Below are 27,812 nucleotides of genomic sequence, written 5' to 3'. Positions count from 1 at the left end.
AAAAAAAGAACATTCATAACTTTGCAAAACAAAAAAAAAAATAAATTCTGTTAATATATAGCAACACATCAGAGACATATGTTATTTATTAATGTCTCGGAACATATGTATTATTTTTTTTTAGTTTGGTCAAAGTAATTTGAAGTAGGATTTAAGTGTGTACTCTTTTCAAGTTTACTGTCATAACAACCAGCAGGGACCTTATATACTATATTAATTACATATGTCCCCGCTGCCAGCTATAAACTTTATTTTATTGATAAATTCAAGAAGCTTGAATTTTGAAGAAGAAACTTATTACTAGTTTTACCCGATCACACGAAATTTAGTAGATCGAGTTATCTAATACTGTTTACATTTGTTCTACTTCCGCTATGAATCAAGCTTTCGACATTTCAAAGATTTGGCATTTATTTTTTATTTGATATGGGGATTCTCTTTATTTTCTGTTTAATTTTAAGTTTTATAGACATTGCAGAATTTAGTTATACATATAGCGTACGCGTCAAGACTCAACATGGACCGGTTGAAGGTTTCGCTATTCCCTCGCAGTATGCTCAGAAAAACAGAAAACATATCAATATATTCCTCGGCATTCCCTACGCAAAACGACCCATAGAATACAACAGTGACCCAAAGCTCTACAGATTTAGGGTAATTTTTTTTTTACATTACCATGTTTACTTTAAATTCATCGAAACATATACAGCTGTTATGGATGCTCTTGTATTTTGCAAGATCTTTTGACTGAATTTTCAGTCAGTAGGGTTGTAAAAATTGGGATATGCTGCATGAAATGTAGCAAACCAATTTACTTAAATCTTATCTAGATCATTGTGCTTTTTATTGCTCTAAGGGTAACTAATGCAACTCAATATGATGGCAAACTCCATCCTCAGTATCAGTTGTATTTCTATGATATTTAACATTTATAGACATGTGGCTTTTTAAAAATTATATAAAGCCTTCTTCGAACTTTGTTTGTAGAAGCCAGAGCGACCATATTGGGAGGGAGTATTGCAGGCTAAATCCTATAAACCAGCCTGTCCACAGCACCTGTGGTACGTCAGGGAAACAGTTCCAAACATGGGCAGTGCCAACATCAGCGAAGACTGCCTCTACATGAACATTTTTGCACCAAGTGTAAGCTACATGATTTTATTTTAGTTCTTTCTTGTCTGGAATGTTTATATGTTATACAGAATCATGTTCATTATGATTGTTCAACCTTTTCAAATGCTAATGATATTCAGTATACTCAATTATTTTAATAAAATATATGTTTTGTATCAACAGAATACAGAAGAAATCCCTAGTAATAGTCCCACACTTTATCCAGTAATGGTCTTTATCCATGGTGGGGGTTACACCATGGGAGCCTCACAGGAGTACCCCGGGGTCTTCTTGGCAGAGAGGGATGTGGTGGTGGTCACATTTAACTACAGACTGGGGCCACTAGGTAAGAGGATCAAGATTTAGTGTGGAAAATTGAACCTAAATTCAGAAGTATTTGGTAAGAGGCCAGTGACAGGGTATGGTAACCGTTAAATATATTCCAACTTTACAAGACTAGAAGCATTTGCCTGAGTACTGTTGCATTTAACTTCAAAGTCAGGAAGTGAACTGCATCAGCAATTTACAAAACAATAATAGCACTAGACAAGAGGACCAAACTGGGTTTATTTACCTTTAATTGCTGACAAGTACTACATGTAATTTGTAAGATGCCCAAAAGAGGATATAGTTTCTTTTAGCTACAAGAAGGAATTTTTAAGCAAGAAACCCAACAGGTGATAGGTTACTTATAATTACAGACTAAAACCTCTAGGTCAGAGGTTTTATTCTGTAGATAAAAAACCACAGTCAATTCCACATTAATAAGTGTCGGAAAACTGAGAATTTTGATAGTCTTCAAAAGAGATGATCATAACTTATTCCGCATTTCTGCTAGCTCCAATTCAATGTTGTTTACAAGTTTCATGCTTAAAATGCAGGACAGTTGACATTGTTGACATTGATGATAAAAATTAAAGTGATAGGTACACTTACATGTTGAAGATTTTTCCTTGCAATGCATTTGAGTTGGCTATATTCATATTTCACAGGAATCTTAATTTTCTTAAAAGAAACACTTGATTTTGACTCATTATGTAAATTTTGTAAGTTGAGTAAGAAAATTGTTACTTATTCCTTGTATATTTCCAATATATGTCTCTTCGTTCTGCATTACATTCACAATATTGACTCATTCTGTAGGGTTTTTGTGTACCAATGATGCCAACTCTCCAGGGAATTACGGAATGTGGGACCAGGTCAGGGCACTGGAGTTTGTAAAAGAAAATATTAGAAGTTTCCGAGGAAATCCTGGGATCATCACTATTTTCGGACAAAATACTGGGGCTTCAAGTGTTGGCTTACAGATTCTCTCCCCAAGGAGTGTCAGTAAGTACATAGAGCAGATACTAATAAAAGTAGTGTAAGAGGGTAATCCAAATATTGCAAAGGACAAGGTTTTACTGTCTATGAGCCACAGTATTTTAAATTTCAGTACAGTGTATTCTGATTATTAAAGAAATTGTTATATTTACTCTAAATTCAGACCTCTTCCATCGCGCCATCATGCAGAGTGGTTCAGACAGAAGTGAGTGGGCTATTATTAAGACTAACAATGATGCCCAGTATTATGCCCAGGAGCTGGCCCGTGAACTGGGCTGCCCGACTGGGGACATGTTCAGGTTGACTCAGTGTCTCAGGGAACACAGGTCGTTTGGAGAGATTGTAAATGCTTCATCCAAAGTCAGGCTAAGGGTAGGTTTAATAAAAATTATTCATTAAAGTAAAGCACTCCGAGAAGAAAGTTCCTGGGCTGGATGATTTTGCTTGCTATAAGCATAATTTGTTAAATCCATTAAGATCACAATATATTTTAAAGCCTTTGGGAATGAAAATTTCTTTTCTGTAAGCGTCAATTCATTTTAACTATGTTTGTCACATTTTTTTCTTTATTCAAAGACATACTACATTCAGTAAAACATTCAAAATAATTTTATTCAAATATTTGTTCTACAGTTTTCCTTAACTAACTTTTGATGCACATAATGTTTTAATTTATTTACAATGCAAATTTTTCAAAATAGAAAAAAATATCTAAAAATTTTTAAAGTAAAGTTTCTGTGTCCTCCACTCTTTCAGCCTGGCTCTGTTGGGAACCCCTGGGGTCCAGTAGTGGATGGATCATTGGTGGGGACAGTCGCTGCATTCCTACCAGACCATCCCAAACAAATGAGAGAACTGTACAACTTCAAACCTATTGTAGTGATGGGAGGCCTCAACAAAGACGATGGGTCCTTCTTCATTCGTGAGTATTTTATAAGGGAAAAATTAACTAGAGTCTGTATGCGTTTTTCTTAGATGAACAATATGAGAGGAATTAGGAGTTTTGAAATTGTTTTACCTTCAATGTGCTGAAATATATGCTCTCATTACTAAATTAATGGCATTAACTGTCTTAGAAGATGTAATATTTAAAAAAAAAAATACAGTACTGACTACTGAGTATTATGATTAAATGTGATAATTAAAAATGATTTTAAGAAAGGAGATAGGTGAATTTAGTGTGCAGAAAGCCCACTAGCTTCAGATATATAAAATTCATTTTCAAATTGTGAATTAAATATTTAGAGTAAAGTTCTCATCGTTGATTTTAATAAAGTCATGATAAAGAAAAAGTTTTGAGAAAAATTTTTTGTTAAAATTTATTCTTTTATAAAAGAAAAATAATATGGTATCCATTGGGTTCGAACCCTGGTAATAAAAATCCTGAGTTGCATTTTTTGTGGAGACTAGCATGCTAACCACTACGCTACACAAGTCCTGATGAAGGGTGGCATTTAAATCATGTTTGTGATATGACCATTGACTTAAGGGACTTCAAGTATTTCTTGAAAAGATACGAAAGTTATGTCATAAAATTATATTTCAAAGGTATAGTGGGTCTTTGCTCCATAATTTTGGAAACCAAAATATGCATGTTTGCATTAACTTTCAAAAAAATGGAGAAAAGACCCACTCATATCAAAAAATAGTGTTATAGTGTGAAAAAATGACCCGTTTTTTCCTCTCTCATGTGTGTATAATATTTTATAGGCAAATAACTTCAATCTTCATGAGATTTGTGGAAGTTGTAGGGATTTTACATAAAGTATACTTTAATGTTAGATGAAATATTAAGGAAAATTTTGATAAAATTGAGATTTTATTTTTCACCTTCATGTTTGTTGCGCTATGGGCTTATCTCTCGTCATGTTCACCCATCTCCTTTATTTTATTAGACACCAGGCATTGCCTAAATAAGCCCTCTCAACAGGTATATGGTTCATTCAAATTAAACTTTTATTCTTTACAGCTAATTTGCCAACTCTAGATGAAGGCATACAAAAGATTCAGTTTGACAATATAATTAACGAGTTTCTAAGTGATAGAGGGGTCAGAGATAGCGTAACGAGGGATGCCATGATATACCAGTATACGTACTGGCCACAGCCCAAGAATCAGACCATGATCCTTCACAAGACTGTCGACGTGAGTATATAAATAAAGTATATAAATCTTAAGCAATCCTATCCTTGCTTACTAATATGGCTGATTAAATAAGCTACCGCTGATGTATTTATTTAAAAGAGTTGGTTTGATTTTTATAACACGTAACGTACAAGCCTTTACTGTGTGAGGAGTACATGTACTTATAATTAATACAGATATAAACTTTTTATTCTTAATAGAATCAATGAATTTTATACTTGTGTTGTAACTTGTAAGAAAAGGTGCTTGCAAAAGTTCAAACATCAAATATATAAGCTTTAGAGAGAGGGAGAGTCTGTTGAAATAGAATACTACATGTAGTATGAGGAGTTTTTAATTTGTCTAATCCTGTCTTTTAGAGATTTAACATTTTCTTATTTTTGTCTTAGATGATGTCTGACTACATGTTTGGTACAGGAATGAATGAGGCTATGAGATTTCAAACAGCGAAGAACAAGACATTTTTTTATGTCTTCAATTACTTCTCTTGGAATGATTACCTTCCATATTATAGAGGCATGTATACTGTAAAAAAAAATCTGCAAGGTGTTTTCTTGTGGTAAAGTCTCAATAGCAAAAATGTTACTGCAAAATACATTAAATATAGATCTTAAAATTCTTATGCAAGGCCCCTCCATAAGCATAGAATTTCAATTTAACTTTTTAGGTCACCTGAGTCACTCAGGTGACCTATTGCTATCTGTTTTCGTATGTCGTCGTCCATCATACGTCGTTTGTCGTCAATCGGTCATAAGCTTTTGAACATTTTTAGCTTCTTCTCCGCAACCACTCAACCAATTTCAACCAAATATGGCATAAAGCATCTATGAGTGAAGGGGAACAAAAATTATGAATTTCATGCTCCCTGCCCCCCTGGGGCCTGAGGGGTGGGGCCAAAACCACTAAAATTAATGCAATCTTTAAACATCTTCTTCTTTACTCCTGGACATCAAGCAGTCAAACTGTTAGCATGAATGTAATGTCCATTGAGTCCTCTACCAAAATTGTGAAATTATTGCCCCAGGGTGAGGGGTTCTAGTGCTACGGTGGGGCTCTATTGATTATATAGTGAAAATGCTAATTTCTTTATAAATCTTCTTCTCTGCTCCTGGGTATTAAATAAACTAAGTAAGTACATAGTTATGATGGGGAAGAATGCCTCTTCCAAAATTGTGAATTTTATGGCCCCATGGTCAGGGGTTCTGGTGTAAGGGTGGGGCTCTATTGATTATATAGTGAAAATAAATTAAATCTTTGAAAATTTCTCCTCTGCTCCTGGGTATTTAGCAGATTTACCTAATATATATTTATGATAAGCAAGGACCATTCTTCCTGAATTATGAATTTCAAGGCCCCTGGGTCAGGGGTACCATAGAGGGGGGTCTACTTATATACTGAAAATGAATTAATTGTATGAAATCTGGTCCTTGGTATTAGTCAAACATTTTTGGTAAGCAAGAGTGCCTTTTCCAAAATTGTGAAATGTGTGGACCAAGGGTCAGGGGTTCATGTGTGGTAGTGGCACTACTGATTATTGCTAATCATTACTGATTAGTTGAAATGTACATTATTGTTCTGCTACTCTGTCTATTGGTATTTTAAACAATGTTAAAAGTAACCAAACTAAACATGCAGTTGTATAGTTATAATTAGCAATGGTGCCTCTTTCAAAATTGTGAATGCCATGATGTCTATTTTAAAACATGAACCAAATTCAATCGTTCGAAAGTTGTTGCATGATGCTCATGTGACCTATAAGGCCCATGGGCCTCTTGTCTTTGTATAGTAGAGGTACTTTGCTGTAATCTGTGCAAAGGCAGGTGCTCATAATAATTTAGGATTCTGGTTAAAGCATTCTGGTTAACACCCACAAACTTGACACTTGTCAGATTTGTATATACTGTATACAGGGTTATTTTCGCCCCGTTTTATTTTCGCCCTTTCACACTTGCAGACAATTTTGCCCCGTTTTAAATTCGCCCTGTCAAAGTCTTATTTAAGTAATTATACTGTATTATATGAATTCGCCCCGTTTTAAATTTGCCCAAATGAGGTTAGGGCAAAAGGGGCGAAAATTAAACGGGGGGCAAAAATTTCCCTGTATACAGTATATACACATATAAATTTTGAGTATGATTATTTTGAATTTATTAGCTGCATTTATTGACATTTCTGTTTCATTTACGTAGGTGTTGCACATGGACAAGAACTTCAGTACATCTTTGGTTTCCCCTTTATAAACCAGACATACACAAACATACTGGGCCTATACCCTCGGCAGCAGTACGACTACGCTGACAGGAATATGAGTGAATACATGATGACCCTGTGGACAAACTTCTCCTCTTATGGGTCAGTAAATCATAGTCAACAAAAAAACAGAGATGAAGCAATTAGATTTCAAATGTGATCAATGTTTGCTTACCAACTTATATAATGTACCTCAAGATTAAGGTCATTATTTGGATAAGTTGATGCAGCCATGCCAAAAGAATGTAGATTAGTGAATGTTTTAAAATCATATGGTTTTAAAGAAATCATCTTTTTTCTTGCAGTGATCCTACCCCCAGGCGATTTAATCTGATTAACTTTAAGAATGTGACCTGGCGAGAGCATAATATATACAACCACAGCTATTTTTACATCAGCAACTCTTCCTACAACTACACAAATTTCAGACAGAAGGACTACGGATTCTGGTCTACATACTTTCCACAGCTGGCCTCGCGCCCTCAAAGTAAGTCTTACGAATGAATTTCTTTATTATTCTGTATCAATTTCTGTATGAAAACCTATATCTTATGCGATACAGAATTTTTATCAATGTGTCCAGAACATGTAAAGGCTTAGTATACAGAGAAAAAAATCTTGATAATTAGACCAACTTGATCATGTAACTACACAGAAAAAGGGATTTGGGTAAATGATTTTCATATTTTATGCGTGAAGTTGATCTACCCATTCAGAATTCTTATTTGTACCTCAAGTGCAGAATACTAGTCTAAAATACTATTTGTGTATTGCAGCTATTGTCACCACAGCCCCATTACAGGACACCAGTGAGAATTTTCAGGTCTCCACCTGGTCTCTAACAGCCTTATCTTCACTGCTAGTCATCATTATCATAGCCCTGTGTATCGTCAACTATAGAAATAGGCCCAAAGACTACTGATTAAGGAGGGACGGGCCCTAGAGGGCCAATTTACCAAAGACATGCTTAAAACCTCAAGGATTAAATTTAGTAAATGATCACTAAAATCTAATATTTCATTCCTTTTACAATTGTTAATATTATTGATTTTATATATACATGTACCTGTACTTTTTTATTTCATTATGCAATGCTCAATGAACATATCAATTTTATGAGGCAATACATGTTTTGACATTATTGTGAGTTCTGTCCACATATCATTTTTAATGGATCATTCCATTTAGTGGTATTAACTTTTTATTTATGTATTGTGATTTTAATGTTATTAATTGATAATATTGATAATAAATGTATATTGTCATTTATCCTTTCTTATATACATGTATTACATTCCTGAATTATTTGGCTGGTTGTGAATGATGCATATTTTTTTTTGTTAAAATGTCATTTTTAATGAATGGTGCAGTTGTGTATTGTTATGTATGGAATGTGTATGAACTTCACCCACTTATTTTTATAGAGTGTATATATATTTTTTTCTACGTTTACAATTGTACAAATATCAAGTGCCATTATTTTCATTAAGTAGCTTGACATTTGCTTTGATATGGTATGTATTTTTGTATGCAAGAGAGATGACAAAAATTATCAATATCTTTGATCTAAATACCAGGTATTCATGAATCATTTTTTGTACAATGAATTATTATAGTTTTGGCACTCAATTTAATAAAGTAAAATGAAATAAATATGCATAAATTCGATTATTATTGATTGATTCTGATTATTAATCATGCTAATAGTTGACCACTTATTCAAGAAGCAAAAAATATTTTGCATCAATGTTATTGTACATGTATTTGGCAAAACCTGTAGGCTGGGGTAAGGGGAGGGGCAGAGCAATGGAATTCAAAATATCTGTCCTTCCTTTGCCCGTAGATGCTTTATACCAAAATTATTTGAAAATAGTTGGGCAATTACAGAGAAGAAGCTAAAAATGATCAAATGTTTACAGATGCCTCACGATGACAGACAAAACAGATTGCAATAGGTCACCTGAGTACAACTCGGCACAAACTTGGAAGTTAAGAAATTAGATGGTCTTCAAGTAGAGACAGTTATACCCTATTTTGCATTGACAACATAAATGTACATTAATATTTAAATTCAAGATGGGAAGGGGACAGGGATAATATATCTTTTAGAGTTTCTAGGCTATTCCTTCAATAGATGGTACCTATTGATATTCAAAGTAACCAGAATATGTACCGTGAAATTCGGAACAACTGCCTTTAAGTGTTCTTTTTCATTTCAAACTGAGCTAAAGATGTGTATCAAATGTGAAGGAAAAATAACAAGACATCTCCGTTTTTTGATATACACCTTGTATTTAATCTAAACAATATAATTTACAATGTAGTGAAGGCTGAGTGTGTATTATCAAACTCGAAGATATTTAGCCGCGATCAACTCTCCATTCACAGTACCTATCCACAGTTGATCCTGGTTGTCTACAGCTGTGGCAATGATGTTTGAAGAAAAACCAGTGCTTATTTCATGCGATTTTTCCAAACTTGGGTTGATGAAGGTGAGTTTTGTGCCTGTTCCTATAATAACATTTCCACGATTGTCTACCGATGCACTTCCTGCATACATGTTCCTGTTGAAAACTTTGTTTAACACAGTCGAGGAAATTCCATCCTTCTCTAGTGCTACCATTTGAGAGTTTTTGACTCGAAGGCCAACTATTTGTCCATTGAGAGAAATTAAGCCCTTTATATTTTCAGAGGGCAGATTGGAATTGTACACATGCTCTACTTCTCCAATCAAATTAAGTCGAAGAACAAAGTGGTTACCATTAGTGGTAGAACTGTTGCATCCAATGACATATATTTTCTCATCTTTACAGAGAATTCCGAACAAGTGCTTAGCATACGATGAAAGATTAGCAAAAATCTTGATGATTCCTTCAGGTGATATTGACGTAATTATAGGCTTAGAACCACCAGCAAAACCCTGCGTCACGAGAAGTTCGCCTGATGGCAAGCAACAATTAAGCACTGGCTAGCAATGGTCTAGACTGAAACATCTGAGAATCTCACCCGAAGAACTGAGCATTTTTACCTGCTTCATTGATAAGTAATTCACCCATATATTGTCACCTGATATACTAATTCCATGAATGCTTCCAAGACTTGATTTGAGATTAAATTTTATGTCAACTTTTGTTAAAAACAAGTCAGAGAAGGCCTTTGGTGCAGATGTGTAAACTTCCGACTCTTTAGAATTTTTGATATTCTTTGTTAATTTTTGACCTTTGGGTAAGCTTTGCTTGTTTGCCTCTACCATCTTCCTTTGGTTCCTCAATTTTCCCACTGTCCCCCTTTTCCCAGCATCTGGATCATTCATCTGTAGTTTTGATTTAAAGTTTTTACCTACTTTTTCCTGGCTATTTTCAGCCTTTTTGTGAGAACTTCGAGCCACTTTCCTTGTCTTTGCCGCCAGAACTCTTGATTTTTTTTTGGATATTTTTCCTTTGCAAATTGACTGATTTTACAGAATTAGTTTCTGAGTTTTCAATACCAAGACTTGCTTGTTTTCCTTTTGATTTGTTCACTTGCTTTTAAGTTTACTCGTTGATGCAGGTCCTTGCATTTCCATACCACCGTTGTTATGGTGAAAATGAATACGTCTCTGTTTGGAGGAGTCACCCTTTGATGAACTTTTATCTGAAAATGTTTTCCCCGATCAATAATACCGGTATATCAAAAGTTATCAAAAATATTTCCAAATAAATCTGATCGAAAATTTCTCTTGAGACTTTATTTACTTGATATTGTATTTAGTTCGCTATGGTTTGGTGAATATACTATTATTGAACGGTAATATTTAACTTTCTTGCAGAGTCTTAATTACCGGGGTAATAGCTAAACTGGTTAAAAATAAAAGATTAAAAAAAATATATATTCCTCTCAAACAACTGACATCCTCAAAGATATTTTCTCCCACAATTTCTTATTATCACTCACCCTTTTGTTCATCCCCACTTTTCCTTTTCCGGCATTTCGAACTCTTTCTAACTTCATTCTCTTCAGCACTTGCTTTAATGGAAGTTCTGACTCGTCTTTGGCGTGTTTCCATTTCTGGTTTGTCTGTAATGCGTAAATATATAATACTCCGTAAAACATAGAAATAAATAGTACTATTCTAGGGTATTGGATTGTAGAATTTTTTTGTAAGAATTATTTTAATTTTTCAAAAATATGAAAAAAATATCAGAGCTTATGAAGCTAATATTATGTTAATGAAAAAACAATAATATCATCCAAATCCGAATTTTGTGTTCAGTTGATTTTTGTGTCATCTTCAAAGGAGGATGCGGTATTGATAGGTAATAATTTCCAGTGCTAACATTTCAATTATAGTCAAATGGTTTGAACATATTTCATTATTAGGGATTGATTATAACAAATAATACTAGTGAGACATGACTGCAATTTGTCGCAAATATATAAAAATTGAAATATAATGTTTTTTTTTCAATTAACACATGTATAATTAATTTTAATCATATTGTACATATTTATAATGGGTCAGGATTGGGCACAAGTTCTAAAAACTTAAATCGCCCTCTCACTACATGAAATAACAGTCAAATGACCCAAAACTATACAGGAATTAGTGATGCAATAAAAACATCTTCAGTATCGTCAATTGACAAACAAACAGCACAGAAGTAAGAAATATGATGTATATTTATTAGTTAAACCAGAGTACACAACATCGTCTTTAAAATCTCGATATGAAAAATAGCTGAAAACTGTTAGAAAAGATCGACCAGAGCCCTGCATACATGTATGTGTGTGTGATATTTCCTTCTTGATATACTAGTATCAATGTAATGATCGAGCAGAAATGTATGATTGGTTTTACTTTGAACTTTTGAACAATATTGTGAACACGATGCATATATAGTCCTTTCATTTAGATTTGACCTTCTCATTTTGCAACAGTTTGGTTCTTCCAAGTCTTGAATTTAAGTAAAATTCCTCTTTTTTTTGCATTCTTGTCTTCTTTTCCTTGTTTTGATCTTCAAATTGGTGAAAGGGATTGTGACTTTTATTAAAAGTTTGTGGTGAGATTTCCATATATTTAGCTATTTATGAAAACGTAAACAAAAGATCTTCATAAGACATGGGTTAATTCTTGTGCATTTGATATTTTAAACAGAGTGTTATTCCAGCTAAATCTCATATTATGAAAAAATAGTGAGTTTTTAATTGAAATATCAGATTATTATAACATCTCTTTGACACCCCCGAGGTGTTTCCGCTGAAATGATCACATCATTTAAGATATTTGGTGGAGTACAGTTTTCCATCGGCAGTACCGAACCACAGCTGGCTTTGCTGGTCTACAGCTGTTGAAATGATGCGTCCAGAAATGCCCGTATCTAGTTTATGCATTCGCTTCAGACTTGGATTGACGATGAAGAGCTGTGCATTTGAACCTAGGATTACATTTCCAAGGTTGTCAGTAGACGCACTTCCTGAGTATGCAGCATTAATATTCACTGTATTCAATGCAACTGAGGAAATCACGTCCTTCTCTAAAGGAATTATTTCAACGCCATGAATGCGAAAGGCAACTATTTGACCATTTAGTAAAACAAGTTGATTTATACTATGGTCTGCCTTCTCTGTATTGTATTCAGATTCAACTTTTCCGTTCATATCCAGTTTAATAATAAAGTACTCCATCCTTGCTTCACAATCTGCGACAACATATATTCGTTCATCTTTATACAAAATTCCAAAGAGATAAGTAGCATAAGAAGAAAGATTGGCTAGAACTTTGGTATCCCCTTCTCTTGATAGTAGAAATATGAGGGGTCTAAAACCACCACCGTAACCCTGTGTGAAAAGAAGGTCTCCTCCAGGCGTACAACAACTGAATACAGGTCTAGCATCCAATTTGAAAGATCTGAGAATCTCTCCCGCCGAGTCTTGAAGATGTACAGTGTTGTACAAATGGTTCACCCAAAGTAGGTTATCATGAGATACACTGATTTCGTGTATCTCTCCCATACAACACACAGGATGATGCTGTACTGAGATTTTCTTAAGAAATAAGTCAGAAAAATATTCATCAGAAGTGTGAGTTGTCGATGTTTCAATATCCTTTGTTTTGTTTATCAACCTGCTTTCCTTTTTCTTAACATTGTCTCTGTTTTTATTTGCTTTTAACTTTTTCATTCTGTCAGCTTGTGTACTCTGGCGTTGTTCTTTTTCCTTCTTTTGATTAGATTTTTTACCAACGAGGCTTTTACCTTGAGGTATAGAGGTCTTTGGCTGCTTATTTTCTCTTGTTTTGCTGGTCTGTTTCGGAAGACGCCCCTTCCTTTCTCGAGTTCCTTTTATCTGCTGCCTCAGTTTGGAATCAGAGTTCTTGTTTGCTCCTTTTTTACTGTTGCCAGCACTTTTAGATGAAGACCTAGTTACTCTCTTAGGTTCCTTTGTCTGCAATACTGATTTATGTGTGGTAATTTCTTCAGATTTGTTCAGTGGTCTTTTCATTTTTTCATCATGCATTTTATTCCGCTTTCTTCTAGGGTTTCCTTTCGCCATAGACTGGTTTCTAGGTCCTCTTACCGATGTTGATGCCTTTCTATTCGTACTATGATCATTCTGTAATTTTCTTTGTTTGTTGTCTTTTGTAGGGGTGTTAACTAAAAGTATGACATTTATCATGTGTTAAAACTATATTCTTTTATATGTAGATATTTTCCTCGTTAAAAATGTTGAAAATGTAAAATTAAATAAAATTTGGGATGTAAAATATAAGAAAATAACAGGCAAGCAGAAACTACAGACCTAGGTCTTCTATGTTTTTTTTTAAAACTCTGATAATTGTAAGCTTAATGTGTCGTCTCAGTAAGGAGTCATTTTGTCGGTATCTTGTCTACCTTACTGCCCATGCATTATGTCTTCATCTTTTCTAACTATCTGCCCATTCATTGGTATGTCTTCATCTTGTCTATCTTGCCCATTCATTATAATGTTTGCATCTTGACTACTTATCTGCCCATTCATTGTAATGTCGGCATCTTGCCTACCTATCTGCCCATTCATTATAATGATGGCATCTTGCCTACCTATCTGCCCATTCATTATAATGTCGGCATCTTGCCTTCCTATCTGCCCATTCATGAAAATGTCGGCATCTTGTCTAACTATCTGCCCATTCATGAAAATGTCGGCATCTTGTCTACTATGCAGAGCTTTTTTTCGTTTTAAACTAATATCATAATGGAATTATTGTTTGCATAAGGATTTTTGGATATTAACTAACTTTCTTAAATTTGCTGCCCTGGAACGTCAAACTATGAGCTTTGAAACTAAATTAAATTACCCAGGAAAGAGGTGGGGAATTCGAATTTTGGAATGAAGAGTTTTACTAGAACGTTTTTTCTCTCTATATATACATGAACAAAAATCTATAAACTTAACTTTGTAACTGCTGACAACATCAATTGCAATTGCAATTTCATTTACCTTTATACGCAATGATGACATTAGCGTTTAAAATAAGATGAATGTTCATTTCCTAAACATGTATATCTACAATTGTCATTTATTGTGTCACACATATGAAATTTTCCCTTCCATTTTTAGGTAAAAATATATCATTATCCCCATGTTAATTAACCAACAATACGTTAGAAGCAATTATCACTTTGTTCTTTCGACTGTAGTTAAGAAAATAAACGAAAAGGGAAAATATAAGTATATAGAATCGAAAATTTAATGACAATAGATATAATTTGGTTTTTACTTACCTTCATTAATTTGTCTATCTTCATATTTCCTCTTCCGGGCTTTGATTGACTTCCGGGGTCCTGTCTCATCGTGCACTACTGCACCCTCTTTGGCACTGGCTTTGCTAGTTGGACGGTTTCTCATTTTTGGTATACCTGAAATCAAAAAATAAGGTAAAAGCTTGAACCCCAGCATATGTGCCATAAAATCATGATAACCTTACTTCTGATATCATTCAGTTCTCACTTTTCTGTTAATCCAAAATTTACAACATTAAAGACGCTTATGTTTATCACAAAAAGTGTTTAATTTAAATGTTGGAAAATATGCTCAAATAAAACAAATTAATGAAGCAAGATGCATGATCGATGCATAGTGTCATATTGCACTATCTTTGTAGTTTGTACGCAATTGTATCTCTTATAATATGTTTTCTGTAGTCCCTTAGGACATAGTACAATTAAATGAAAGTACATGAATTCAGTATCATATCATTTCAGTTTCAATATGCTTATATTTATGTATCAGGTATCATACATGTACATATTCATATATTCATACCTGGCGGAAGTACATTATAATACATTCACTCACAGCGATAAATGCGTGTATATATCGACATTTTATAAATGTTATAGATTTAGATAAAGGCTACACACAAAATATTGCTTACCGTAAATATTTTCACGGTCATATAATCTAAAAACTCGCCTGTACGCCCTCTCTAGGTCTAAAGTTCAACGATTAACAGATTAAGGTTCACCATTGAAGTTGTTTCGAAATAACGACGAACGACAACTCTTGATACATTATAAGTCTCCTCGAAATGAAATAAAACACAAGGAATATGCCTTGCGTGTGCATACTGATGAAAACTAGTCTGAATTATTGTTATATTATTATGATTGAGTCAAATGCTGACTGACGTTTTTTATACGAATTCTTAGGCCATTATTTACACACTGAATTTTCCGTTAACTTTAACATGTTTAATTTTACTTTTAGAGATCTAAATTCTCTTTCTTCACTCCTTACTAAAATATTAACAGCAGGAAAGACTAAAATATTAACAGCAGGAAAGAAGTATTGTACAGCAATATATTGGGGAAGTGGTGTAAATCAGATGTGGAAACTTAAATATTCCGAGAAACTTTTAGTAAATGTGAAATAATGATATATGTCTTTCAACACTTTATACAATTACTCAGTATTCCTCAAGATAAATTAAACATGTTAAAATCCAGGCTATTTTTAAAATCATTGACAGCTACTTCTTCAATAGAAATGGAACTCGTAAATTTATTTACATTGTCATAGGTCATTTGCAACATTATTTTGTTAAAACATCCTAATTGTAGACACAAGTACCCTGAAGTGGGTATCGAAAAAATGTTTTGAATTACTGATTGACAAAACACTTTAAATATACATGTATGTAGTTTGTTTTAGAGACCAGTTCTCCCAACAATCTGTCGGAATTCTCATGGCTCGTTATTAGTCACACTATTTGCCGATCAATTTTTGTATAAACTCAAAGCAGAATTTATTCAAAAAAAATAAGAAGAAAACACTTCAAATCGACATTTAGATCACAGGCACCTGACCTTACTTATTTTTCTTTTAATAAACAAAAACATACCCCCTATCTTATCATTAGACAGGGGTTTAATTTTCTTTAATTTTAAAAGAGCAATAAGTAACGCTAGGTGCCTGTGAGTTAGATATATTGACGACTAGTTACTTTTATTCATATTTCGACTCGATATATCCCAGAGGGCTTGAAATAAAAGATATGACACAGAGTCTGATTCATCTGCTTCATATTTGGATATTTTACTTGAAGAAGACGTGAATGGTAACAAAGCTTTATGATAAACGTGATAACTTCAACTCTCCAATCGTCAACTTACTAGTATATAACAATATACCTTTATCACCTGCATGCATACGGGGTTTATATCCCCTAGTTGATTTGATAGGCGAAAGCAATCCCTTATGTTTATATTAACATTTTCTAAAACAAGACAAGTCATTGAACAACAAGTTGATGTAACAAGGATATCAACCATCCCGTCCAAGGACCTTGTCAGCAATTACAATCTATCATTATGTCAAATGCTAACTGACGTCTTTCAAACTAATTTGTTGGGGCATTATATAAACAATGAATTTTCTGCGTTTTTCTGTTATTCCCGAACATGACAAGGAGCACATGGCGGGTTGACCTGTTGGTAGGGAATGCTTATTTTTCCATGACACCTGATCCCACCTCTGATGTTTTAGAGACCCGTGTTTGCTTTGCTTTTGTTTAAATGGACTTTTGAGCTCCATTACCGCTCGTTATCTAAAAAATTTCACAAATTTAGAAAAAATATGAACTCAGTATTTGAAAATGTATGAACTAAATTGTCCAAGGTTATGGTGTCCTATAGAAGAAAAGAAACCTGTGTTTATAAGGATGTACAAGAAAAATATGTATATTTATAGAAAACAGAAAGATGCAATAATTTATTATCTACATCTACTTCCGTACTTTGACTATTTTTTTTTTGGCGAAATAGATAAATTATACAGTAATGAGGTTTTTGTTATAAATCAACTAAGCTCACTGCTACACAAAAATTCAATTAAGGAAATGTACAGAAAAAATCAATCAATCAGTAAAAGTCGCTGAGATTTTCGAAAAACGAAAGTTTTGATAAGTCAATCTCATTTCCGTGAATTAGTAGTATATATACTTTCTATAAGGTTTTTGGAAATCCTTAGATTGTGGTACGATTTGCATTACTGAGTATCCAGCAAGAGTCAATTTAACTTTACACATGTAAAGTAGTCGAAGACTTGAAATGTATTTTACACTTCATATTAACTAATCACTATGATACAGCAATAGTAGATGAAGATTTTTCTTTTCCATATTTCAGTTTTCCTTGTTGTACGTCAAACTCTTTAATTCAACTTCCTTCCAGTTCTGCGCATCCGTTAAAACATGAACTAAATGCAGTCAGTTATTTAAGGTATTTTGTAGAGTAGAGTTTTCCAGATCTGGTACCGAACCACAGTTGATTTTGTTGATCAGTAGCTGTTGAGATTATTTCCTCAGATGTACCAGTTGGTATTTCGTGCATGTACTCCAGACCTGGATTTATGATGAAGAGGGAGGCGTTTGATCCCATGATAACGTTCCCAAACTTGTCCACTGAGGCACTCGCAGAGTATAAGGTTATGTTAATTTTGTTCATCTTTCTTGGTGAAATGTGATCAACTTCCAAAGGCATAAAACCGTCAGAGTTTGTACGAAGTGCAGCTATTTGACCATTTATAGAAATAATCTGATTTATATTTTCTGACGCTTTTTGTGTGTGATAAACGTGTTCAACTTCTCCGTTCATATTAAGTTTGATAACGAAATAATTCTTATCTAGTGCCATAAAGGCTACAACGTATATTCTTTCATCTTGACATAAAATTCCACAAAGATTTGAAGCATACGAGGAAAGATCGGCTAACTCTTTTACATCTCCCTCTCTTGATATTAAGCTTATTGTAGGCTTAGCACCGGCACCATATCCCTGTGTTACAAGAATGTCACCAGAGGGTGTGCAGCAATTGAATACGGGTCTGAAATCTAATTTAAAACTTCTTATCATCTTCCCTGTTGTATGTCGAAGATGTACTGTATTTATCAAATGGTTCACCCATACTAGATTGTCTTCAGATACACTGATCCCATGTATATTCCCTTCCTTCTCGTGTATTGTATGATGATTTTTTACAGTAATTTTCTTTAAAAACAAGTTTGAAAAGGGTTTTGCAGACGTTACATCTGGTACGGAATTTTGTACTTTCTGAGCGCGCTTTCTGATGCGATTATTTTTCGGCAAAATTTTTTTGTTCGTCTTTGCTTTTGACTTTTTAAAGCTTTCAGCTTTAGCATTCAGGCGACTATTTGGTCTTGATTGTTCTTCCTTCTTTGAAATTGGTTTCCTATTATGGGCCGAACCTCTTACTATTGATTTCGTGGTCTTTTTCTGTGTACTTTGGGTTTTAAATTTCTCAGACAGATTTCTACGTTGAACGTCTCTCTTTTTGTCCCCGTTTTTCTTTAATCCTAACCTCTGTTTAGAATCAGCCTGCTTGTTTACCTTTTCATTTCTATCTTTGTTGTAGTTAATTGAAGACCGAAGCACTCGCTTAGCAATCTTCGTTTTAAATACTACATCAGAACGGGCAGAGTCTTCCGATTTCTTCCCGCGTTTTCTTTTCAATGACTCCTTCACACTGACATCCTGAAGCTGTGCCTCTTTATCCTTTCCTTGACCTACATCTTTAGGATGACGTTTACGTTCTCCAGCTGATAAGGTCACCTTTCTTTCAGTTTTCTGATCACTTTTGCCTGTCTGGACCCGTCTCTTTTTGGCGTTTTGGACTTCTGTCGAATTAACATCTGAAAAAAAGTTTTCTATCACTGTTAAATTTGTAGAGATAAAGAAATTTACAATTCAAAAAAATTCATTGCAAACAAATTAAATATTTTTGTATCTGTTAAAAAATTTCTTTTTTGTATCATTGTATTAATTTTATATGTGTATTTATATGTTTACTTTTGGCAACCTTCTAAATTCTGTTGAATGCTAATTTAATAAAGGATTAATATTTTTGCATGACAAAATGTTAAAAAACAGAGATACAATTAAACTAGCCGCGTAATACGGCATACATGTATAACACTGATCGATCAAGGACTCATCAATTGTGAATACATAGAAAACAAATTGAACTTTGCAAGATCTTTTAATTGAATTTTCAGTCAGTAGGATTTTAAAAATTGGGATATGCTGCATGAATTGTAGCAAACCAATTTACTTAAATCTTATCTAGGTCATTGTGCTCTTTATTGCTTTAAGGGTAACTAATGCAATTCAATATGATGGCAAACTCTAGCCTCGGTATCAGTTATATTGCAAGGATATTTCATATTTATAGACATGTGGCTCTTTAAAATTATATAAAGCCTTTGTCGAACTTTGTAGAAGCCAGAGCGACCATATTGGGAGGGAGTATTGCAGGCTAAATCCTACAAACCAGCCTGTCCACAACATCTGTGGTATGTCAGGGAAACTGTTCCAAACATGGGCAGTGCCAACATCAGCGAAGACTGTCTCTACATGAACATTTTTGCACCAAGTGTAAGCTACATGATTTTATCCAAGTTCTTTCATTTTCAGAATGTTTATATTTTACACAAAATTATGTTCATTATGATTCTTCAACCTTTCCAAATGCTGATGATGTTCACTATATACTCAATTATTTTAATAATATATGTTTTGTATCTATAGAATACAGAAGAAATCCCTAGCAATAGTCCCACACTTTATCCAGTAATGGTCTTTATCCATGGTGGGGGGTACACCATGGGGGCCTCACAGGAGTACCCCGGGGTCTTCCTGGCAGAGAGGGATGTGGTGGTGGTCACATTTAACTACAGACTGGGGCCACTAGGTAAGAGAAATCAAGACTTACTGAGAAAGCTTTCAACTAAAATTAGTTTTATATGGCAAGAGCCCATGGCAGGGTATGGTAACCATTAAATATATTCAAGCAAGACTAGAAGCATTTGCCTGAGTATCGTTGCATTTAACTTCATGTCAGGAAGTGAACTGCAACAGCAATTTACAAAACAATAATAGCACTAGACAAGAGAACCAAACTTGGTTTATTCACCTCTAATTGCTGACAACTTCCAAGTACTACATGTAATTTGTAAGATGCCCAAAAGGGAATAGTTTCTTTTAACTACAAGAAGGCATTTCTAAGTAAGAGACCCAATAGGTGATTAGATTACTTATAATTATTGACTAAAACCTCTTGGTAAGACGTTTTATTCTGTAGATACAAAACCACAGTTAATTCCACAGTAATAAATGTTGGATAACTGAGAATTTCGATACAAAATAAAGTTAAAAAAAAGATTATCATAACTTATTCCGCACTTCTGCTTGCTTCAATTCAATGTTGTTTACAAGTTTCATGCTAAAAATGCAGGACAGTTGACATTGACATGGTTGACATTGACGATAAAAATCAAAGCGATAGATACAACATTTGTTTTTCCGGCACTTACATGTTGGAGTTTTTTCTTTGCTCTACAGTGCAGCTGAGTTGGCTACATTCATGTTTCACAGGAATCTTAATTTTCTTAAAAGAAACACATGATTTTGACTCATTATGTAAATTTTAGTTAGTTAAGAAAAGTGTAACTTGTCCCTTGTATATTCCCAGTATGTTTCTCTTTGTTACATTCACAATATTGACTCATTCTGTAGGGTTTTTGTGTACCAATGATGCCAACTCTCCAGGGAATTACGGAATGTGGGACCAGGTCAGGGCACTGGAGTTTGTAAAAGAAAATATCAGAAGTTTCCGAGGAAATCCCGGGATCATCACCATTTTCGGACAAAATACAGGAGCCTCAAGTGTTGGCTTACAGATTCTCTCCCCAAGGAGTGTCAGTAAGTACATAGAGCAGATTCTAACAACAGTAGTGTAAGAGGGTAATCCAAATATTGCAAAGCACAAGGTTTTACTGTTGATGAGCTACAGTATTTCTATTTCAGTACAGTGTATTCTTTTTATTAATGAAATTATTATATTTACTCTAAATTCAGACCTCTTCCATCGGGCCATCATGCAGAGTGGTTCAGACAGGAGTGAGTGGGCTATTATAAAGACTAATAATGATGCCCAGTATTATGCCCAGGAGCTGGCCCGTGAGCTGGGCTGCCCTACAGGGGACATGTTCAGGTTGACTCAGTGTCTCAGGGAACACAGGTCGTTTGGAGAGATTGTAAATGCCTCGTCCAAAGTCAGACTAAGGGTAGGTTTAATAAAAATCATACATTAAAGTAAAACACTCCTGAAAAGAAAGTGTCAGGGATGGATGATTTTCCTTCGCTATGAGCATAATTTGTTATATCCATGAAGATCACAATATATTTTAAAGCCTTTGGGAATGAAAATTTCTTTTCTGTAAGCGTCAATTCATTATAACTATGTTTGTCGCATTTTTTTCTTTATTCAAAAAGATACTACATTCAGTAAAACATTCAAAATAATTTTATTCAAATATTTGTTCTACAGTTTTCCTTAACTAACTCTTGATGCACATAATGTTTTAATTTTAATGTACAAATTGCAAATTTTTCAAATACTAAGAAAAAAAATATCTAAAATTTTGTTAAGTAAAGTTTCTGTTTCCTCCACTCTTTCAGCCTGGCTCTGTGGGGAACCCCTGGGGTCCATTAGTGGATGGATCATTGGTGGGGACAGTCGCTGCATTTCTACCAGACCATCCCAAACAAATGAGAGAACTCTACAACTTCAAACCTATTGTAGTGATGGGAGGCCTCAACAAAGACGATGGGTCCTTCTTCATTCGTGAGTATTTTATTATTAGTGAAAAATAAACCAGAGTCTGTAAGCATTTTATAAAAAAAAAAATAAACAAGATGAGATTTTTTGAAAATGTTGAGATTATTTTATCTAAAGTGTGCTGAAATATACTCATGAATGGCTTAATTTTTAGCTCTACTGGTCAGAGACCAGAAGAGCTTATGCGATAGTAATGCGTCCGGCGTCCGTCCGTCTGTCTGTCTGTCCGTCTGTCTGTAAACAATTTTTCAAAACGCTACTCCTCCTACAATTTTAATCTGATTTCAATATTACTTGGCACACAAGTAGACTACACTAAGATACATAGAATAGTGCATTGGTTTTTAATTTCGATGAACGGTGTTGCCATGGTTACTAAAAATAGAATTTTCTGTGAAATTTTAATTTCCTTCTACAGTTTTGGTCTGATTTCAATATAACTTGGCACACAAGTAGACTACACTAAGATACACAGAATAGTGCATCGGTTTTTGATTTCGAAACGGTGTTGCCATGGTTACTAAAAATAGAATTTTCTGTGAAATTCCTTTAAAACGCTACTCCTTCTACAGTTTTAGTCTGATTTCAATATAACTTGGCACACAAGCAGACTACACTAAGATACATAGAATAGTGCATCGGTTTTTGATTTCGATGAACGGTGTTGCCATGGTTACTAAAAATAGAATTTTCTGTGAAATTCCTTTAGAACGCTACTCCTTCTACAGTTTTAGTCTGATTTCAATATAACTTGGCACACAGGTAGACTACACAAAGATACATAAAATAGTGCAATGGTTTTTGATAAGTACAAACCAGTAGAGCTACAGTCTCGACAGAGACTTCTGGTTTTTTTTCCATATTACATTGTTATTATTCAATGTATGGTTTACTATGTAAAAAATAAATTTAATTTTTTTGGTAAATCTGTACAGCTAATTTGCCAACCCTAGATGAAGGCATACAGAAGATTCAGTTTGACAATATAATTAATGAGTTTCTAAGTGATAGAGGAGTAAGAGATAGTGTTACGAGAGACGCCCTGATTTACCAGTATACTTACTGGCCACAGCCCAAGAATCAGACCATGATCCTCCACAAAACCATCGACGTAAGTATATAAATTAAGTTTATAAATCTTGAGGAATCCTATCCTCGCTTACTAATATGGCTGATTAAATAAGATACCGATGATGTATTTATTTAAAAGGGCTGGTTTGATTTTTATAACACGTAACATTCAAGCCTTTACTGTGCGAGGAGTACAGGTACTTCTAATTAATACAGATATAAACTTTTTATTCTTGATAGAATCAATGAATTTTATAATTGTTTTGTAACTTGTAAGAAAAGGTGCTTGCAAAAGTTCAAACATCAAATGTATAAGCTTTAGAGAGAGGGAGAGTCTGTTGAAATAGAATACTACATGTAGTATAAGAGTTTTTAATTTGTCTAATCCTGTCTTTTAGAGATTTAACATTTTTTTATTTTTGTCTTAGATGATGTCTGACTACATGTTTGGTACAGGAATGAATGAGGCTTTGAGATTTCAAACAGCAAAGAACAAGACATTTTTCTATGTCTTCAACTATTTTTCTTGGAATGACTATCTTCCATATTATAGAGGCATGTATTCTGTAAATTTTTTTCTGCAAGGTGTTTTTCTTTGGTAAAGTCTCAATAGCAAAAATTTTACTGCAATATACATTAAATATAGGTCTACAAACTCTTATGCCAGGCCCCTCCATAAGCAGAGAGTCTGAATTGTACTCTTCCTTGTATATTACAGGTTCCTTGCTGTAACCTGTGTAAAGGCAGGTGCTCATAATAATTTAGCATTCTGGTTAAAGCATTCTGGTTAACACCCACAAACTTGACACTTTTCAGATTGGTATATAGGGGAGATCTGTCCAATTCTGGACACTTTTGTCCTGTTTTAATATGTATCACCCAGCAAACGAAAATAAACACTCAACACACTATGATTTCAAGTGGTAAAGTATGGAAACACTTTTTGGCAACAAAATGCAATGAAAATTCTCATGAAACACAGTGAAATATCTTTTATGTATAACAAAATGAATTCAGATGGTGAAATAGTGCAAGTCCGGACAACATGGGGTAATTCCAGACAGAGGCGGGGTAAATCCGGACAGGAGAGCTATATGTGCTTTGAACAATTTTTTTTTGTGAGAAAATGCATTCCAACAACTTGCCACTTCGTTAAACAAAGCATGCTTAAGTTTTACATTACTTAGCATGTATATTGCACATTTTTACAGGAGAGAGAGAGATGCGGGTTAGGGACTTGCATAAAAATATTATAGAGCCTCCCCCTTCCCAATTTGATTTTTATAAAGAAAATCATTCAATCGTCTGAAAGAGTAATTAATTAAATAAAAACAATAATTCAGGCACTGGACTCATTTTTTCGTGGGTCTTTTATATGGGCCGATGTGTCAATAATTTTGGGCCCACCCGTCCAGGCCAAGGTGTCAACCGTCACGGGCCGAGGTGTCGTTGGGCCGAGATGTCTGTCTACCCATAAAACCAAGCGTCCGGAATTCCCCCACCTAGAAAAAAATCAGTGGGGGAAATCGGAACACATTGTTTGATAAAATCTAATGAAAAAATTAACATTTTTTTGTATTATTCATCACATTTTTTTCTTTTTAAACATATGCTCTCTACATAAGAAATTTTAAAAAAATAAATGGAAATAAATATTTATCTTAGATGTTGTTTTAATTCTATGTCAAATTGCCCTTAATTTGTTTAAATTTTGCCGCCTAGGCCTAGTGATTTCAGGAACGTAAAAGTCCAAAGTCTAACTTTTGACGTAATTATAGCATTCAGAATACTCTAGAATCATTATGTTTTAGAAAAAGACAACAATGACAACCTGCTTTTCCGAATGTACTTCATTTATTTATAATCACCGAAAAATAAGACAAAAGAGAAAGACTGTATTATTTGTCCGGAATTACCCTGTGTCCAGAATTGGACGGATCTCCCCTATATACAAATATACATTTTGATTATGATTATTTTGAATTCATTGGTTGCATTCATTGAAATGTCTGTTTCATTTTTGTAGGTGTTGCACATGGACAAGAACTTCAGTATATCTTTGGTTTCCCCTTCATAAACCAGACATACACAAACATACTGGGCTTGTACCCTAGGCAGCAGTATGACTATGCAGACAGGAATATGAGTGAATACATGATGAGTCTGTGGACAAACTTCTCCTCTTATGGGTCAGTAAACAATATCTTTAAAAACAACTGAATTGAAGCAATGAGGAGATGTGATAAATGTTTGCTTACCACACTTATGAATGATGTACCTCAAAATCAAAGTCATTCTTGGGAGAAATTGATGCAGTAATTGCAAAAAAATGTATATGCAACAAGTCTTTCAAAGCTTATTTGCATCAATCAAGGCTTAGGAAAAAATCTAGTATTAAAAAGATATTATTTTTCTTTTAAGTTTAGTAAACCTAGGGTACATATAGTGGTATCTTTACTGTCAGTTTAGAAATGAGAATTCCAAATCTTATTGTCTTGCCTGAGGACTAGACTTTCTCTTACAAGACTTGAACAGTGGAAGTTTTTAAATCATCTGATTATATAAAAAATAATTTTTTTCTTGCAGTGATCCTATCCCTAGGCGATTTAATCTGATTAATTTTAAAAATGTGACATGGCGAGAGCATAATATATACAACCACAGCTATTTTTACATCAGTAACTCTTCCTACAACTACACAAACTTCAGACAGAAGGACTACGGATTCTGGTCCACGTACTTCCCACAGCTGGCCTCGCGCCCTCAAAGTAAGTCTTAGGGATGAAGTTCTTTATTATTCTGTATCAATTTCTGTACGAAAACCTATAAAACCTAGGAGCCTATGAGATACAAATTTTTTTTTATCAACGATCAGAATGTTTAGTATAGGTTTAGTATACAAAGGAAAAAATCTTGATAATTAGGCTGACTTGACTTTTTGTTACAATACAGAAAAAGTGTGTAAATGATTTATAATTTTGCATGAGGTTGGTCTACTCTGACAGATTATTATACCCCCGCAAACGAAGTTTAGGGGGGTATATTGGAATCAGCATGTCCGTCTGTCTGTCCATCTGTCTGTCTGTCTGTAGACAAGATTTTGTCCGGACCGTTTCTCAGAAACTGTTGGATGGATTTGTCTGAAAATTATTATTCACCATATGAAGTTGTGCACCTGGTATTTTCATCATGATTGGGTAATTTTTCTGCATTTTACAGGTGTTTTTTCTTTTTTCTTTTATGGTTTTGTTTGGTTCATAACTAGAAAACTATTAGACTGACAATCATCAAACTTGGCCAGTTTATGCATCTTGGGTAGAAGGTGTGTCATGACCTATTTTAAGGTCACCATGACCTTTAATTTAAGTGAAATTTTAAAAAGAAACCTGTCATTTACTATTGAATTACACAATCCCAAAAATATAAGAGTGTTTCTGTATCCCTGTTTAAAAAATGTTAAATTAAGAAAATAATATTTTTTCATTATATACTTTACAGCAATCCTTAACAAATGTTATTTTATAAGAGATAATCTACCTCTCCCAAGGGTATAATTATCAAGCACTGGTCAAGGAGAATTTTGATAACAGAAAATTGCATCCCTTGGCATTTATCAGTGGACATGCATCCAGTCAAAGATTAATTAATGAGTTCAATGTAGGAAAGCTAGCTGTCTCAATCATTTCTGTTAGCTGTTATCTCTGATTAAGGTCCTTTGGGAATTAGACAGAGGAACTGCTGGTCAGTTTAAATAGCATATGTCATTTGATGGCCAGCCTTCTATTTCTAAAATCAATTTGTTATAGGTTAAGTTTTTAATACTAATTAGTTAAATTGATTTATTTAAAAAAAAAATTAAAATATCAAGTAACAAATTTCAGAGCATCATGTCCCACATGAAAGATATATGCATATGTGTTTGTTTGTGGGGGAGGAGCATTTGTCAAGCTATAATGCAACCATTTGATGATTATTTGTTATAATTAATGCTTACACCACAGGAGATGTTTAAACAAATATCAAAAGGAAAAAAAAATATGGAAATCTTTTTAAAGGTTGCCATGATTTCCTCACACTCTAAACTGTTTATATTAATTGAATGAACAATATTTGACTGGAGTATCATGCTGTGTTGGGCACTTTATTATTTTTAAAGTGAATTTGATATAAAGTTATAAAGATTAATTTGATTCTGTATAATATTTCTTTTTTCAACAATTATTTTTCAGAGTAGCATGACAAATAATTGCAGTTTCTTTTTTTAATGAAATTTAAAAAAAAAACTATTACAGTGTATTAGTATTGATGTTTTATTTGGTTGCACCTTAGATTCATAAATTGAAAAAAATTAATGAGCATGCAATTATATTTTCACCGCAATTATATTTTCACTCGATTTGTTTTAAGACAATAGTGAACACCTCTTAATAGATCCATAAAATATTTGTGAATTGGCACCTACTCTGAAAAAACACAGCGGGGGTATTTGTCCCTAATGGACAGTTCTAGTTCAAAATTCTTGTACTTCAAATATTGAATACAAGTCTGGTACTAATTGTGTTTTTGTTTTGCAGCTATCGTCACCACAGCACCATTACAGGACACCAGTGAGAATTTTCAGGTCTCCACTTGGTCACTGACAGCCTTATCTTCACTGCTAGTCATAATTATCATAGCCCTGTGTATTGTCAACTATAGAAATAGACCCAAAGACTACTGATTAAGGGTGGCCCTAGGGGGGGACAACTTACCAA

The 27,812-nt window shown here is 33.9% G+C and overlaps 4 protein-coding genes across 7 annotated transcripts; 1 reads left to right on the top strand and 3 right to left on the bottom strand.

Moving 5' to 3' along the window:
- The first annotated feature begins 288 nt into the window (after positions 1–288).
- LOC134243881 (acetylcholinesterase-like) lies at positions 289–27,812 on the top strand. Of its 4 annotated transcripts, none has more exons than XM_062726110.1 (11): positions 289–654; positions 19,587–19,742; positions 19,896–20,058; positions 20,883–21,068; positions 21,225–21,433; positions 21,828–21,993; positions 22,923–23,098; positions 23,487–23,613; positions 25,085–25,247; positions 25,645–25,826; positions 27,633–27,812. In XM_062726110.1, exons 1-11 carry the CDS (start codon positions 427–429, stop codon positions 27,776–27,778), a joined length of 1,902 nt encoding a protein of 633 aa, XP_062582094.1. In that variant the 5' UTR covers positions 289–426; the 3' UTR covers positions 27,779–27,812. The 4 variants fall into 4 exon arrangements, with proteins under 4 accessions (XP_062582094.1, XP_062582096.1, XP_062582095.1 ...); XM_062726112.1 differs by lacking the exons at positions 19,587–19,742; positions 19,896–20,058; positions 20,883–21,068 and adding exons at positions 988–1,143; positions 1,297–1,459; positions 2,257–2,442; XM_062726111.1 differs by lacking the exons at positions 19,587–19,742; positions 19,896–20,058; positions 20,883–21,068; ... (2 more) ...; positions 22,923–23,098; positions 23,487–23,613 and adding exons at positions 988–1,143; positions 1,297–1,459; positions 2,257–2,442; ... (2 more) ...; positions 4,406–4,581; positions 4,971–5,097 and having other exon boundaries at positions 290–654.
- LOC134243868 (uncharacterized) lies at positions 9,161–10,144 on the bottom strand. The gene is made up of 2 exons (XM_062726094.1): positions 10,082–10,144; positions 9,161–9,799 (listed from the first exon to the last, which is right to left on the bottom strand). The coding sequence occupies exons 1-2, from the start codon at positions 10,142–10,144 to the stop codon at positions 9,176–9,178; spliced, it is 687 nt and encodes a 228-aa protein (XP_062582078.1). The 3' UTR covers positions 9,161–9,175.
- On the bottom strand, positions 9,799–15,399 carry LOC134243878 (uncharacterized). Its single transcript, XM_062726105.1, has 5 exons — positions 15,227–15,399; positions 14,574–14,708; positions 13,065–13,463; positions 10,765–10,887; positions 9,799–10,464 (listed from the first exon to the last, which is right to left on the bottom strand). Exons 2-5 carry the CDS (start codon positions 14,695–14,697, stop codon positions 10,349–10,351), a joined length of 762 nt encoding a protein of 253 aa, XP_062582089.1. The 5' UTR covers positions 14,698–14,708; positions 15,227–15,399; the 3' UTR covers positions 9,799–10,348.
- LOC134243857 (uncharacterized) lies at positions 17,125–19,275 on the bottom strand. The gene is made up of 2 exons (XM_062726085.1): positions 19,257–19,275; positions 17,125–19,000 (listed from the first exon to the last, which is right to left on the bottom strand). The coding sequence occupies exons 1-2, from the start codon at positions 19,273–19,275 to the stop codon at positions 17,562–17,564; spliced, it is 1,458 nt and encodes a 485-aa protein (XP_062582069.1). The 3' UTR covers positions 17,125–17,561.

The sequence above is a fragment of the Saccostrea cucullata genome, unplaced genomic scaffold (genome assembly GCF_032062105.1).
Source record: "Saccostrea cucullata isolate Sc308-1 unplaced genomic scaffold, CSIRO_AGI_Scuc_v1 ctg784, whole genome shotgun sequence".
In the NCBI taxonomy this organism is placed as follows: domain Eukaryota; kingdom Metazoa; phylum Mollusca; class Bivalvia; order Ostreida; family Ostreidae; genus Saccostrea; species Saccostrea cuccullata.
The sequence above is the reverse complement of the archived record's forward strand: the minus strand, read 5'-3'. Positions and strand labels throughout refer to the sequence as shown.